Here is a 16,104-nt window from a genome sequence, read left to right on the forward strand (position 1 = left end):
TTTTACCAACGGAGCTGCATCCTTTCTGAAGTCAGTACTCCATTTCTCCCCGTATGGAATTGTCACCAAAACCTCAGTGCCTGTCCTGATGCCTCGATGACTAGCTGGGTGACCTTGGACAAATCACATAAGTTTTCTACTTTCCTTTATATAAAAATCAGGCATCTTAATAGCACCGAACTCATTGGGTCAATGCAAGACCAGTTTATTCAGGACCAGACTATCCTTTGTCCCTTGAGCTGGGCTACAGATAAATGACAACTCTGCAGGGCCAATTTCTCCCCACCCTCAGTCTGAGAGGAGGGAGAGGTCTTTTTTTAAGTTACATCTACCCCTCCTTTAAAAAACTCCCTGTGACGATGTGACTGCATTTTTCTTGCACGTACATGAGCAAATCTTAAATAGGATTTTTTAACCTGTGTGATGTAAATTCCAGAATGAATTTAGTCAACTTGCTTTGTAGTTAATAATTTTTGCTTCATTTTGTGAGAAAATATTGGTATTGCACTAATTTTTTAAATAGCACGCATAATTATACCCTCATTAATGATTTCAAATATTATTACTTAATACATTGCTCCAATTACGTTTTTTAAATTAAACAGCTAATTTCCAACAAGTTACATTTAAGTAATTATGTCTGATGATAATGGGATAAAGTGTGCTCCAGCATCTTCCTTATGAATACAAAATAATGACCTGTGAAACAAAGCCTGATCTCCTTCCCTTGGTCCCTCGGCTTCTGCCCGCCCCCAGCCTCCTGCCCATCCGCAGTCGCGTACAAGATTATGCTCTTAACACTCCAAAGACAGACACGTGCCACCCACTCTACCCTCTCCCACGATGCGGGGGTTCGGCACGTTACTCTCCATCCTGGGGTGTTCTTCCCTCGCCTCTTTGCCTCGTCTGTTTTCCCCTAGGGAAACCCCCCCGTCCCCCACATCCCTTTGACAGAGCCACTTACTCCATCCGCTGAGCTCCCAGCTGCCCTGCTGCTGCGGGTCTAGAGCATTCAGCGAGCAAGCTGTGACTGCCCTCTGACCGCCCTCCCCGCTCCACCCCGGCCTTCTCTCTCCGCTTCCCCAGCAGTAACCCCCGGCTCAGAAGAGGTGGATGGGAGGCTGTTTCCCCCTATTTTCTTTGTAAATTAGTGACAGATAAATGAGCAAAAGATAGTCCCTAGACAACCAGTAAATATTTACTGAAGGAGTCATGGGTTCAATGAATTCGTAATTCTAAGCATTTTAGTGAGGGAGTGCAGGATTTACACAGCCCAGGTGAATGGGGAATCAAAGCAGGACTAGAGTAGTGACATTTTAAAATCAAAAGTTAGAAACCAAGTATGTAGCGCTGCCATTGACTTAAGAGAGGTATTTCACTTGAAGTATTGAGCAAAAGGCCTCTCAGTAAGCTTTCAGAGACAGGAGATAACTTTTTATTGTGATCGCAGTAGGTTATCATTAATTAGTAACTGGAAAAACTTCCTAATAGATGCTACCAGATGATGCTAACACATCTAGTTAGCCATGCTCTTTTCATTTACATTAAAGAAGCTTTTGAAAGACATTGTAATTACAAACATAATATAATTTGTATAATTTGTTAAGTTTTACTTACAGATCATCTTCCTTTTGTGATAATTTTTAAAACACAGTATCAAGGTGTGATAAATGATATTTATTTGCTGTTGCCTTTGGCCAAATTATGTGTTGTATTTTACATTGCATTAAACTTATTAGATGATACATCTATTATATAATGCAATAAGTATTTTAGTATGACGCATACACCAAATTATCACAGCCCCTCCTAGGGTGATTATTTTACTTTTTGACTCCCTGTGACAAACTTTCTCTGACCCGTTCCTGACAGGTTAGTCACAATCTCATGTCTTGTCATGGCCAGTTGTGGTCCACAGAGGCTATCTTCTATTGAGTTATTATTTTTATATTTAACAGAAAATGTAATTGTCACTTAAAATTGCAACTTGTTTTCATTCATTCAAGCTGTGCCCAGTTAACTGCTCAAATCAAAATAGTTTCTTGAAAGTCATTAGTCATCTTTATAGTGAAATTGATTCTATCAATTAATACCTATTCATTAAGTTCCCTTAGACGTGAATGCGGATAAAGTGAAAAGGGCATCTTTGGAGCTAGCATGACTCCTTCCGAAGGAATGGCCAGCTTTCTCTCACACACCTGTGTACAGACTTGATTCCTCAGTAGTCTGCTTGCCTCACCTGGGAGTCTGTTCTGAGCACCTCATGTCTCTTCAAATGCCATATATTGATTATTTATCTGCTTGGCGAAGAGGAGTGCAGCTCTTTGTCATTTCATATCTGAGAAACACATCTACTTCATTCTTTGTCTATTTATCCAGTGATTTCTGCCAGTGATGTTTGGTGTAACTTTATTGTCAGGAAAAATGTGTGTGATCACAGTAATAACCTGTAGAGGTCCATAAATGTGTTGCTTTTAACCAGAATAGAATACAACATCTATAAAATGGTGGTTTTTACCCCAGACCCAATGGTAGGTGGCAGCGTACATGATTCTGGGCTGAGAAACCAAGAGCCATCTGGTGTTCTTCCTACAGCTGAGATGAGAATTCATTGCTCTGTAAACTGCCCGAAATCCCTGGGTGCTTCTGTAGGCAAGGAGATTTGATTTTGTTCTTACAACAGAAAGGCCTGTGTAAAGAATTCTTTTAGTCTGTAACAATAGCAAGACAAAATCCTTTTATCTGAACCCTGAGAGCCTGATAGAAACACAGAATTTGGGAGACAGCGCCCAAGATAACAAAATAGAGTCTTTACATAGCAGAGCCGATTTGGGCTTTCTCATAGGCTCTGCAGCTTCTGCCACGTCCTGCTGCCTCCATCCTCCAGCCTTCTCCGCCCGAGTCATCTTTACTGTAAATCTTGTTCTTAGTACTGATACTTCTTCATTCCCAGGGCGGAGAACACAAGTATCTGGCTAGGCAAGCAGCATCCCACGTAAAAACACCGAGTAATTTAAAGTTGTAGCAAATGATCTTGTGAAGAAACAGCCCATTCCAGCACTTTGTCTGCAGTTTCAAAATGTAAAGTGTGAAATCTCTTAAACACCTCACCGCTTCCATTTCCGTGTGTGTCTGGTGGAAATCAGGAGAGACGTAGGGTTATCCATCATTGGGGCGCAGAGTGTGTTTTTCTTGTGTTAAGAAAGGTAGTTTTCTGTCATTCCTAAATGAGTCTTCATTTGGAGTATTTTCTGTGTGTAAGGCAAGAGCTAAGAGCTAAGAGCTCTGAGTTCTGGGTTAATCTGACCTGTGAGGAACGTAACGGTGAGTAAATACACCCAAATCAGATGAGTCCTCATTTCTGGTCTGCGTAGTTGTGGATGCTTTTCCAAAGATGATAGCGTCTGGACTTGATCTTAAGACCTCTGGGGGTTGAAATTACCAGTGGCCCGAAGGACAACATTGCAGGTAGAATTGGCGTCAGCCAGCTCAGAAAAACACCAAAGCCCCAGGCGTGTTTGGGCTGAGGTGAGAGACCAAGTTACCTTTAATGGATTATGTAGGAGAATCGAGTTAGGAAACCTGGATGAAGAAATAAGTAGAGATCAGAGGAAGCTCCTTTTTCCCTTCAGGTATGTAGTGCCAAGTCCCCAGCATAGAAGATGATGGGAGCTTAAACTCTGTTAGGTTAAAGGGCTGCTATATGTATACCTTTCTGTCTATGCGTCCTAGGTTCCTGTGAAGTTCTCCATCATTGGAACCATCAGTCTCAGCTTTAAAGACACACACCTTCTTTAACAGCCACTCAGGCGGCACACCCAGCTAAGGCCTGTTACCCCTGACCTGCCTGAGTGCCCCCACCAGCTGGGGTCCGCTGCGGTCTCCTGCGAGGCACGGAGTTCCTGCTGTGCACAGGCATCCTGAGCTCAGTGAGGAGCAGGAGGTGACTGTGGACATGGGGACGGCACCCGAGTCCTTGGACCGTGCCCCTCTCTTCCCTGCCTCCCTCCCCACACTTTGCTCTGACTCTTTCTCGCAGCCCCACCGACTCCCATTCCCGCTCTTTCATTCTATATTTCTAGTTCCACATCCCCACACCATATGGAGTTGGTCATTCAGTAAGAAGAGGACATGTGTTTCTATGTTTTGGGGGGCAGGGTGAGAATGACGTTGGACTTTTTCTAGACCTCGTGACTGAGTCCATGACTGATTTTGGCTGAATTAATAGCCATCCCAGGGCTTCCTTAGGCAAGAGAGCTGATTATCATACATCTGTGCTTGTGTACCTGTAAGATATGAGAAACCGTTGTAAATGCCCAATGTCTCTGTTTTCCCAGCTGTGGAATACAAATAACAACATCATGCCGTAGATTTGTCTGTTTGTCCCTATTTTAAATGAAAGAAGAGCAAATGCGAGCTCCTGGCACACAGTAGGTGAGGAGCAATGTTAGTTCTTTCCCTTTCCCAGCAGTGTGTAGTTCTTTTCTCTCTATACAGGAAACGCACCATTACTGGTGTTAACAGGAAAAGGAGGCGGGGGGGAGAATAAACTAGGAAACACCAGGGAACCGTGCTAATTGCTCTGGGCGATGATGGCGAGGTCGTCGTCGTGGGCACGGTCTGTACCGCTTCACAGCTCGTGGATCGGCGCGTGACTTAGTGGGCTGCTGGGCCCAGCGTTCACAGGGCTCTGCGCCTGCGGAACGTGAGGAGCGGGTCGGGGAGGAACAGCGCTGTGGAAACAGCTCGTCCAGACACTGCCCTGGGAGGCAGCCGCCCAGGACCCCACAGTCGCTCCTTCTGCTGTACCGCAGCCAAGGCGCAGGGGGGCTGCATTTCTCTGGGGCGAGGCCCAGGGAGGGGCCCAGCTTCCTCGGGAGGGAGATGGCTGATAGGTAGGCTGGAAGGAAAGCTGGATGTGGACGGGTGTCTGGTGTTTTAAGTGTTCTCTTGCGTCTCAATGGGGACTGCCTCTTGAGGCCTGACATTCCCCCACGTCCTGATCATTACCTCAGCATATAAAGAGAAAACAAGTGAAGAAGAGAATTCATAAAGCTGCATTTTAACCAGCGTGAACATCAAGGTGTGCCCCAGGCTGGTTTTGTTCACCCTGTTAGCATGCAGAATTATTGTGCCCTATAGGAAGCTGTCTTTCCCCAACCAGGAAAACAAGCCAAACAAAAAAAGCAGAACTAATTAAGAGCGTCATATCTCAATAAATATGCAAATGAAAAATCAAAACAAAGAAATTGTATTTATCACATCATAAAGTTGCAAATTGGTGTTCTGGCAGGCTTGGAGGAGGAACTGCAAGAGATAGGGCTTCTCACGGGCTTTGCTGAGGAACCGGAAGCCGCACTGGTCGGTTTGTATTTGAGGAGGAGGGTGATGCACTGGCCGGGCCTAGGACATTTTCAAGCCTTGGCTCCGAACGCTGTGCTGTGAGGAGGACAGGGGAATAAAAATGTATTTGAGCTAATGTGTCACATCCTGTGCTGTGACATTTTCTCTCCCTCATGTCGTTTCAAGCTGGTAGTCACGTGCCCCTTTTACAGATGAAATTCAGAGAAGGCAAATTCCAGTTTCCCACCTGAGTGAGCCAGGATTCAAAACCTCAATCGCTTGTCTGGCTCCAGGTTCATAGTTGGTTTCTGATTTACAGTTTTCTCTCTGCACATGGGATCCCCCAACGCCACCCGAAGTGGGTTTTGCCTAGGTGTCTACAGCATTTCAAAGCAGTCAGGTGAAAAGGAGGAAATGAAATTCATTTCCAATGTTTTCTCCAGACGTTTCACACATTTGGGTATTAAGGGCCACCCTGTCACTGGAGACAGAGTTTAATTTCTGCACAATATTTTTATGTATATTTAAGTTGCATAGGGTGATTTTTTTCTTATTGAGTTCATCATTTTTGAAAAATAGGAGAGAGAGAGAGACCAAGAGGGAGAATAGCAGACCCCCGGATACTGCTGTCATTACTCTTACTCTGCCTGCCTGCAAGCCTGTCACCCGGAGGGAGCCGAATCTATCAGCCGCAGAGGGCACCTCCGAAGGATGCTGGCAGTTTGGGTTCAGAAACTCGAGCCTCCTGTCTGCCATGTCCTGCCCTGAGAAGAAGATTCTCCTTGGACACCAGGGCTGTCTTGGCTGCTCTGGCCTGTAATGTCGGGGCCGGTTCTGTGGGAGGACGGGGAATTGCCGGGCATGAGCAAACAGCTGATAAGATGGGGACAGAACAGTACCCATTAGGTGCTCCTCACTGCCCTGGGCGTGAGGGCAGCGCAGCTAACAGTCCACAGCTGGTAGAGGTCAGCACACGTAAAACTGCTTATGACCGCAGGCAGTAATGTCAGGCAAAATCAGTAACGTGTCAGAGACGGTGTTCGAAGAAGTCGCTTGAACAGAGGAAAGAACGTAGAGAAGCTTGCTCCTGTTCTCGGAAGAGCTGGAAGAGGTGGGATGCCAGCTTTGCCTTCGGGACGGGAAGGATCGGCAGAAGCGTCAGACAATTTTATTGCGTTTTGCTAGACTTGAGCAATTTTGTTCAAAGAAAATAAGATAATGCACTGAGTGGTGGCAGGATCTATGGCAGCCCTGACCCCTTGCCAGGGACACTTGCCACCAGCAGTTTATTTCCTTTTTGTATCCATCCCCTTTTCCTCCCTTTTTTTTTAAAGTAGTTTCTTTCCTAATTCTTACTGCTTAAATGGGATTATAGTTTCTGTAATTTTTAGTCACCTTTATTTGTTCAGCTATAAAAAATGTACTTTTATCTTTTATCTTTCATCTCCTAGTAGCTGCTGACTAAATAGTTGATCACTAAATAATTGAATGAATGAATGAATGAATGAATGAATGAGGATAGGCAGAATAACAAAACAAAACAAAAAGCCCCTTGTCCTGAGTCTTTTCTGCTTGGCGATATAGTATTTATATTTGCCACTCTGCCATGCTAACTAATAAATAGTTGCAAATCTTGATCTGTTCGCTTTCTTCCATCCCTCTGTCCCTGAAGACGAGTTATCTAAATTAGTTGTTTGTGTCAAAGAAAACCAGTCCTGCTGGCTCCTCTGCAGTCCTTTGTGTGGAAGGGACACACTGTGCCCCATGAGTCCATTTCTCCCTTCCTCCAGCTTCCGTCCTACGTCTCTAGTGATGGAGTTGCTGTGCGTTTGTCCAAAATCTGTTGGTTTTCCTTGCGTGGATGTATTTCTGGGCTCCCTGTTCTGGCCGGAAGCGTGCAGTTTTGTCTTTTGCAGGCATATAATCAATCCGTCTTGTCGTTGAGTAGAGTGATCTCTCCCACTCTGATCTTGTTTTCAAAATTATTTCAGCTATTTTTCATTCCTTCACCATCCCATATAAATTTTAGGGTAATCTTGTCTGGATCCACAAAAATCTTTTTTTTAATTTTGATCAGAATTGTATTAAATGTGTATGTCAGTTTGGGGGTATTGATTTCTTTACAATGCTGAGTCCTCTAGGCTAAGAATGTTTCTCCATTTATTTAAACTTTCTTTGATTTTTCCCATCAGCTTTTTATATTTTTTAGCATACAAGTACGGTATGTGTTTTCTATTAACACCTAAGCATTTCATTCTTGTTTAATGATTAGAAATGCTTAGTGGCTTTAACGTGGTCATTGTCACAAGTACAGTTGATTTGTTTTTCATGTTAATCTTGTAACCTATGACCTCATTGACTTCACTTATAGTGAAGAAGTTATTTTTATTTAATCTTATATTATTCGTGTATGTTCTCAAATAGAGTTACTTTTATTTTTTGCTTTCTTATCTATGTGCCTTTTCTATTTTCTTCCTGTCTTGCTATGCAGCTAGGACTCCCTGTACGATGTTGAATAATAGCAGTGATGAGAGCAGACATATTTGATTGGTTCCTGACCATAAGGGAAAAGCACTCAGTTTTTACCATTAAATATACTGTTAGCTGTAGGCTTTTTCAAATGTTCTTTATCAAGCAGAGATAGCCCCCCCCCCCCCATTTTTATCTTTTCTGAGAGCTTTTATTATAATTAATGGGTGTCAGATTTTTTTCAAATCTATTTGGTGCATTAATGTGCTTGGTTCTGTTAGTCCTGTGGACTGCTTTGACTGATTTGTGAACATGGGACAAGTCTTGTCGTCCTGGAATTCGCTCCAGTTGGTCAGGGTGCATAATTGTTTTTATATAATGCTGAATTCAATTTGCTAATAGTCTGTAAGGGATGTTACATTTATATTCATGAGGGGTATTGATCTGTAGTTCATTTCTGCTGTCTTTGCCTGGTTTTAGGATTAAGGTAATAGTTGATTCATAAAATGAATGGAAAGCATCCCCTTTTATTTTCTGGAGGACAGTGTATAGCGTTGGTGTTAATTCTTCTTCAATCGTGTTGTAGAGCCCTCCAGTGAAAATGTCTGGGCCTAGCCATCTTTTCTGAGAGTTTCAAAATACAAATTCAATTTCCTGAGGCGTTATAGAGCTTTTTAAATGGTCTCTTTCATATTGAGTGAATTATGATAGTTTTTGCTTTTTGAGGGTTTGGTCCATACCATCTGAGTCGTCAAATCTGTGTATAGAGCGTTTTGTGGTACCCCTTGTCCTTCTGGTACCTGCAGGGTCTAGAGTGATAGCGCCTGTTTTATTCCTGATGGCAGTAAGTAGCCGGCTTCCTTTTCTTCTCTGACAGCCTTATTAGAAGTTGATCAGTGTTATAGATCTTTTTAGCTCTTCGTTTTATTGAATTTCTCTGTTGTTTTTCTGTTTTAATTTACATTGGTTTCTGCTCTTTATTAGTTCCTTTCTTTTAGTTGTTTTGGTGTTATTTTTTCTTATTATATCTATTTTCTTGGGGTAGTAGCTAAGGTTTTAAATTTTTAAATTTTTCTAAGGTTCACATTTACTGCTCTAAATGTTCATCTTACCACATGGCTCTGTGTCCCACAAATTTTGATGTTCTGTTTTTATTTCCATTCAGTTCATTGTGTTTTATTTTAACTTTCCTGTGAGATACCCTCTTTGACCTCCTGAATTAATTAGAAGTGTTTTTTATTTACTTTCCAAGTGCTTGGAAATGTTCTTTTTGTCTTCGTTTTTGATTTTTAGCTTGATTCCATTGTGGTCAGAGAACACTTGGCACAGTTTCACCTCTGAATTTGTTTGGTTCATTTATGACTCAGGATACAGTCTGTCTTGGTATATGTTCCATGTACATTGGAAAAATATGTATTCTGCTGTTACTGGGTGCAGTATTCTATCATGTCTAATATATCTTGTTGGTTGGTGGTGTGTTGCTGATTTTCTGTCTAGCTGTTTGGTCATCCATTGAGAAAGGAGTGCTGAAGTCCTGGGTTGTAATTATAGATTTGTTCAATTGTTTTTTCAGTTCTATCAGTTTTTTGCTTTGCACATTTTGCAGCTCTGTCTGGGGCATACACACACAGGAGCGCTTTCACTTCTTGATGTATTGACATTTTTATTGTCATATGGAGTGGGGCAAGAGTAGGTTTACAGTTGTGAGTATGCAAAACAGAGTTTATTCTCATATTATTTATTATTGTATTTTCCATGTGAGCAACTGTAAACCTACTTTTGCCCACCCTGTATATATCTCTATGTCTCTGGTTACCTCCTTTGTCCTGATGACTACATTAAGGTTTACTTATACCAGCATCACCACACACAGCATCACTACACACATGTGAGTAATGTGTTGTGCTGTGATATTACAATGGCTGTGCGGTCACTAGGTGATAGTAATTGTTCAGCTTCATTATGATGTTATGAGACTTCAGTCATACATGCGTCCTGTCATTGACCAAAATGTTGTTATATGGCGCATGGCTGCATGGTTCTGTATAAAGATATGAATACACACACACATGTATGTGTAGTATTAGTCATATACACATGCATGTACTCGTACACATATATGAATACACATGCATGTATAATATCTATAAAACAAATATGTATAACATACTTTTAGAATATATTTTACATTGTTTACTATATCCTATATATTGATTATATATCCCATTTATATTATACATTATATTTATTTATGTATCTTAATGATACATTTAGGAGACTATTTGATTAAAATATCTAAAATGCACTAACATGACAATTATGATTTAATGCGTCTACAAAACCTTTGAAAATGATATCAAAAAAGTACGCACATGGTCCAAAATATAGATTGTTCTATGTACATACCTGTTATATATTCAATTTGACAACTGTTTATTGTAGGTCTATGTTCTCAGTACATTCTAGTTGTTCTGTCAGATAACGTGAACATGAATCAGACAGAAGCACGGGCATTATTCACAGTAAGACTATAAACATTACTAAGGATCAAAACAAATTAAGGGAATATGTGAAAATTAGTATTTAGAGGAAGAAAATTTCAGTGAGAGATGAAGGTATGAAAACGGTCCTTTGGCGGAAATTAAGATGAGTTTTTCAAACATACGCCTTGTTTAGTTGGATGTTGAGCTGGCAGATCATCTTAGATATGAGAAACTGGTTACATGCATACAGGCTTCGAGAAAACTTAGTCTGCTGTGTTTGAATGATCATGACAGGGACAGGCTGACAGCGTGACTGCAGTGGGACCAGTCATGGCCCTGAGTGACTGGTGCCAAGTCCACGGCAGAGGAAAGGCAGGGCCTGGCCGGGGGAAGACTGACGACCTCTTGTTTGTTCATGGGCTCCTGCCGCCGGACCCCGTGGAAAGCCCGTCCTCCGGCGCCCACATCGCATTCGTAGGCCACGGAGAGTCGCCGCCAGCTCCTGGGTCTGGGGACGGTGCAGTCAACACTCAGGCTCAGAGACGTTATTAGTGGGGCCCGTTTGGAAGGCTTGGCAGGAGCTGCTGCCGTGACCCGGTTGTAAAGCAGCAAATCTCAGTGCGTGTCCTTCAGCACCACAGTTCACTGCCTCCAGTGCCCTCAGCGGAGCGGGGGACATAAAACGTGCCGGTGCCTTTACTGTGCGGACTCTCTGCTCGGTGGCACCCTGCGTTTCCTCGTTTCCTAGTCCCGCCTCCTGGGGGGTTGTCATTGCTTCTCTAGGAGGGCAGGGGTGTTTCCAAGGTCCCGTAGCCGGCACTGAGACTCGGGTCCTTGCACTACACGGCACTGTCAGCTCCACACCTGCGTGGTGACATGAAGTCACAGGCCCTCGGGGTCCTTGTTGACTTAAACTCATGCTGCAGCTGAGGCAGCTCTTACCTTCCTTTGCTCAATTTCTTTGTCACTCACAGGTCAGCCTGGGCAGTGTGATGATGTAGCGCCATGCTGGTGTGGAGACAAGACTCACATTGCTTCCTCTTCCTCTCTGTTTTGGCAGGGTGCCCCCAGACCTGCAGTTTAGGGTCCCAAGGTCTGGAGAGCATAGAAGCAGCTCTCACCCATCAGTAGACAAGAAACTGGCCCCGATCCCCTTCCCATGCTAACGTGTAACCGCACCACCGGTTACCCACTTCCATTGCTATGGCGAGGCAGGGGGTCGACAGCTCTGTCTGATTTATGAAGTGCTTACCTTCTGTAAACCCCAGAGTAGGAACCCAGTGCGCTGTTCAGCCTCATTGGTGAAGCCTTAAGTAAGAAGTGACTAGAAAGCCTTGCAGAAAGAAGGGACCGTTCCTTGGAAGGAAAGTTGCCTCGTTCGCGATATGTGGTGAAGGTTTGCTGTCCGATGCTGTGGCCCCTTGGGTCTCTCACTGGGCAACCCCTGCGCTGCTTCCTTTTGTGAATAAACGGAAGGGAGCGGGACGGATGGGGGGTGAGCCCAGACGTAAGCGGAGACTGCTCTTTTCCTGCTTGCTCTTTGTTTATTAATTTCAACCTGGATTAATTTTCTAACTCCAATAAACTGTTCATTATGACAAAGGAAAGCTATGAAACATGGCCCATCATGCTGTTAGCGTGGGAGACATGGGGGATTTGGAGTCCTTCCTGGCCAAATTGCAGTCCCACCGTTCCCTGGGAGCGGGTGACGCCGTCATGCCAGACCCTGCGTGGGGGCCTCCTCTGATCGCTCCCTTTGAGCCTCAAGGATCCTGAAGAACTGTCTGCGTCCCGTCCTCAAACCTCCCGTTGGGACTTAGAAGTGCAGACTCTGCTGGCAAGGAAGAAGGAAGTCCCGATCGATGTTGTATGAGGCCCTGCCTCTCTTTAAGGGAGTGTTTGAGAACAGGGTACTGGGCATGCAGCGCGGTTAAAGGAGCCGGGACTCTTGAGTTTCACGCTCCTCGAAGATGAGGCCTCCTCTCCTGTCTGACTTCTTTAACTGCTCCTTCCTCTGGGTAACCTTTCATTTCCTCTTCCTCTCTCCATTTTCCTTTCTGTGTCCCCTCCCCGCTGTCTGTCTCCTTCGTGTCTCCGTCCCTGCCTTCTTCTCCTTTCTGTCCTGTCCATGTGTCGCGGGGACCCATGGCAGATGCAGGAGCAGCAGCATCGCCTCAGAGCTGGACGATGAGCCCCCATGCATGGAGGAGATTGATTACAGCACAGACAGCAGCTCAGACCAGGAGGGCAGCTTCTTGGAGCTGGACCGGCAGATCCGGGAGTGGGCCTCCCACAAGGACGAGGGCGAGGAAGAAGAGGAGGGCCCAGGGCAGGGGAGAAGAGCCACCTCGGAGACCTGAGGTTCACGCCGCGTTCCCTGTCTGCAACCGTTGGACCAGCAGCGACGTTTCTTCCCCATCAGACGCGTGTGCACACAGCGTCAGTGCCGAAGGCCAGCCCCTGGGAGCCCGGCAGCCCTGTGCCCGGGTTTTGTTCTGCTTTCACAAAGCGCAGAGGCTGGCTGCTTTGTAATTATACTCTTTTCCGTGAATAAATCACAGAAAAAAACTTTGTCATGACTTAGAGCCAGTCCCTAGGGGCAAGGCATGGGTGCTGTGATGTGAGTTGTTATCATTGCTGTTACTGTTGATAGCACCTTCTTTCTGCAACTCTTTCCCAGATTTCTTGGCTGTAGTTCAGAAATCACATGTCCAGCCTTTGTATTAAGGCGTTCGGACTTCTGTAACCTACATAAGAGGTTTCAGGGAAATAATACAGTTCAGATCCAAGCTGACAGCATCCCTTAACTTTTCCCACACACTTTTTTTCCACTCTTACACAGAAGATAGAATAGTGCTTCTGGTTGGTTGGTTGGTTTTTTCTTTTCCCATTGCCTTGTGAAGTTGGGAGGTAATACTGTTAACAATGTAAATTCTGGGAGGGACAGAAATAATGCTAATTCACGATCACCAGTTTGCACCTCAGCTCCAGTTACTCTGTGGTATGACCGTCTAGGCATCCGATATATACCCGAGAGAAAGTGACTGGCACAGGGGACTTTCTAGGTGGCGTGGTCAGCAAAAGCCCGGAACATGGACTATTTTTGATCCAGCGATGTAACAAATAAATATTATGCCCCTGCCCTGTGTCATGCATTTTACTAAGCTCTGAAGATGCAGAGAGAAAAGACCCCCTTTGCGTCCCCAGGTTGCGTACAGTGCGGTGGGAGATGCTCAAAAAACATTTTGTTCTGATACCGAAGCACCTGCCCCTGTGGAGCCGGACAGAGGATAACGTGGGGTCACCTGATGAAAGTGGGGAAGGCCTCCCAAGAGAAGCTGATAAGTTAGGTGATTCTTGAAGCATGGGTAAGAATTTCCTGGTAAAAAGAAACGCAAAAACATGCTAGGAACTGGAAAGAATCTGTGCAAAGGCCCTCTGATGAGGTTAGAGCTGGGGATGAAATGTTTAATGTGACTGGTTTAAAATAGGGGTCCCCAACCCCCAGCCTGCAGCCTGGTACTGATCCAAACGGAGCCTGTTAGCCTCCTGTCTGCCCCTCTCCCAGTGCCAAAAAGGTTGGGGACTGTTGGTTCAAAAGATGTGCTTGCGAGTGGGGAAAGTAGGAGAGTGTCGGGCGTTGAGATGGAGAAGAGGGACATCGATCTGATCAGGTAGCACTTGACATGCCTCCATGAAAAGGCTGGACTTGATTCCGACCGTGCCAGGAGATGGAATTCCCCGCAGAGGCGGGCCCAGGCCAGTATCGGCAGATGTGTACCAGCATCCGTGCCCAGTTTTTATCACTGATGGGCGCCCTTGCTGCGCTGGTTGTTCAGTAGTCTGAGGGTTACCCTGGCTCTGGTGTTCTCCTATCTGGAAAGGGGCTGGTTTGTGCTGAAATGAGATGATGAGTGTCATTTGGGGCCATGTGGAATATTGGGGGCCAATCGGATGTCCAGATGGAGAGGACCCCCCCGAAGCCAGAGGCACATCAGGAAGAGAAGCAGGAAAAGGAAGGATGTACCGAGTGAGCTGGGGACCTGGACAAGCCGTGAGCGACTGAGCCCCGGTCCCAGTCAGCTGAGAAGGCCTTTCCTGGAGGGAACGGGGGGTGGGAAGGAGCACAGACTTCCTCCCTTTCCCGCTGGGGCTGAAGGCCATTCTGGGCCACAGCTCAGCAGTCTTAATTCTGGGCATGGGAGGGCTCCCTCGCACGTCAACCCCAGACAGTCTTAGGGGCACCTCTCCCAGCCCGGCCTGGTAGGTCTCTTGGTGACCAAACCACACCGTGGTGAGTTGTTCTGCAAAACAGATTCTACCAAACTCCGACCAAGTGAGATTACATGGGAGTTTGAGGAAGTCGTCAGCTGTAATGGGGAGCAGATGTGGTCTGAAGTGTGCAGAGGGGATGAGAGTCTACGGGCGTGACGTTGGGGCCAGGCCATGTCCTGTCCCAGCCGGCGCCTGGTGCTCTGTGTGACAGGGCTGGGGGACGGAGGGACCCGCAGTTCCCTGGGGCGGCCTTGGGTACCATCTTTGATATGCAAAGGTGGGAGCTCACCTTTTCACCTCTAAGATGGTCTTGTAGATGGAGAAGCACAAGACTTCTCGTGATCTGCGCAGATTCACACTTCCACGATCTCTTAAGGGCAGAATCTGTTGACTGTTCATGACACTCCCCTGGGGCAAGACACTTGGGCTCCACGATTCCTGCAGGTGTAAGTCCAGGTTTCTCAGCTGGTCCCGTCGCAGCCTGGCCCCAGTCTCGGTTACAGACTCAAGTTCTGCTCTTCTCCTGCCTCTTCAGTTTTCCACAGGACGCAGCTTCATTTCATCTCATCATCCTTATGAACATGTGTGCACATGCGCACACCCCATTCTTGAGCCTGAATGGCCTTGGAGTTTTCAAGCCATCCCACCTTTTCCTCCATCTCTTGATAGGCATCTCCCCTTCCATCATTTCAGGGTATCAAGACCCAGTTCAAATATCACCTTTCCTCTGTACAACCTTTCCTAATCGCCCTAGCCCCGTTATCTAATCTCTTCTGTACCCCTGTTGTACTGTTTATACCTCCCCTTTTAGAGCATGCTTGCAGTAGACAGCTTGATTTATGGGGGCTTTTGCAATCTCATCCCCACCAGCCAATCAGGAGAGAGCGCTGAGATTCTCAGACCTGCTGTTCTCCCTCTCTGTCCCTGCACCTTGGCACGTGGGAGGTGCTTAAAAGGGCATCTTCTTCCCAGCCTCAAACCTGGACATCCAGTGTGTTAATGAAAGCGCATCTATCTCCCTTCTGCCCGTCCATTTTCCATCTCATTTAAGTTTGTGTTATTAACGAGGAAATCCGTCTCTTTCAGAGGGTGCCCAGCGTAAGTACAGCCCAGCCCCTCGAGCTGGCGGTTGCCATGGAAGAGTATCCCCGCGTGCGGCGAGCTTGACAAGGAGCAGGGTGGCCTTGTCCTTGCCCGTACTGTGCAAATGTTCAGTTGCAATGGTGAGGACAGAGGATCAGAGTGTGTGCGAGTCTCCGGGGGCTGCCGCCCTCCCCCCAGAGCTCTGGGCCCCGGGCTCACTTCGGGGAGACGAGGCACATGTCCGTGTGCACAGGGCCAGCATTCCGCAGTCCTGTCCGTGGGGGCCTATGGGCTCCGTCCTCTGGCTGCCTTTCCTTCTGGGCCTCCAGAGGAAGAGTCAGAGCCACAAAGAACATTTTAACATAACCCGATACTTGAGTTTCAAGCTCACACTGCAGGTGGCCACTGTGAGCAAGGCCACATCCCTCTCCTACGTGGAGAAGATCTCAGG

At 45.9% G+C, this 16,104-nt stretch overlaps 1 protein-coding gene across 1 annotated transcript in view; it reads left to right on the forward strand.

Annotated features, from left to right (window-relative positions):
- The window catches only part of AGBL1 (AGBL carboxypeptidase 1), a 375,392-nt gene extending 361,956 nt beyond the window's left edge, over positions 1–13,436 (forward strand). Inside the window, exon 22 of the mRNA XM_090263733.1 lies at positions 12,448–13,436. Coding sequence (XP_090119859.1) covers positions 12,448–12,655 — 208 coding nt within the window. The 3' untranslated portion in view covers positions 12,656–13,436. The remainder of the gene's footprint in view (positions 1–12,447) is intronic.
- Positions 13,437–16,104: the final 2,668 nt, after the last annotated feature.

This window comes from Furipterus horrens, unplaced genomic scaffold, assembly GCF_987537825.1.
Source record: "Furipterus horrens unplaced genomic scaffold, mFurHor1.1.pri manual_scaffold_16, whole genome shotgun sequence".
NCBI classification, from domain to species: domain Eukaryota; kingdom Metazoa; phylum Chordata; class Mammalia; order Chiroptera; family Furipteridae; genus Furipterus; species Furipterus horrens.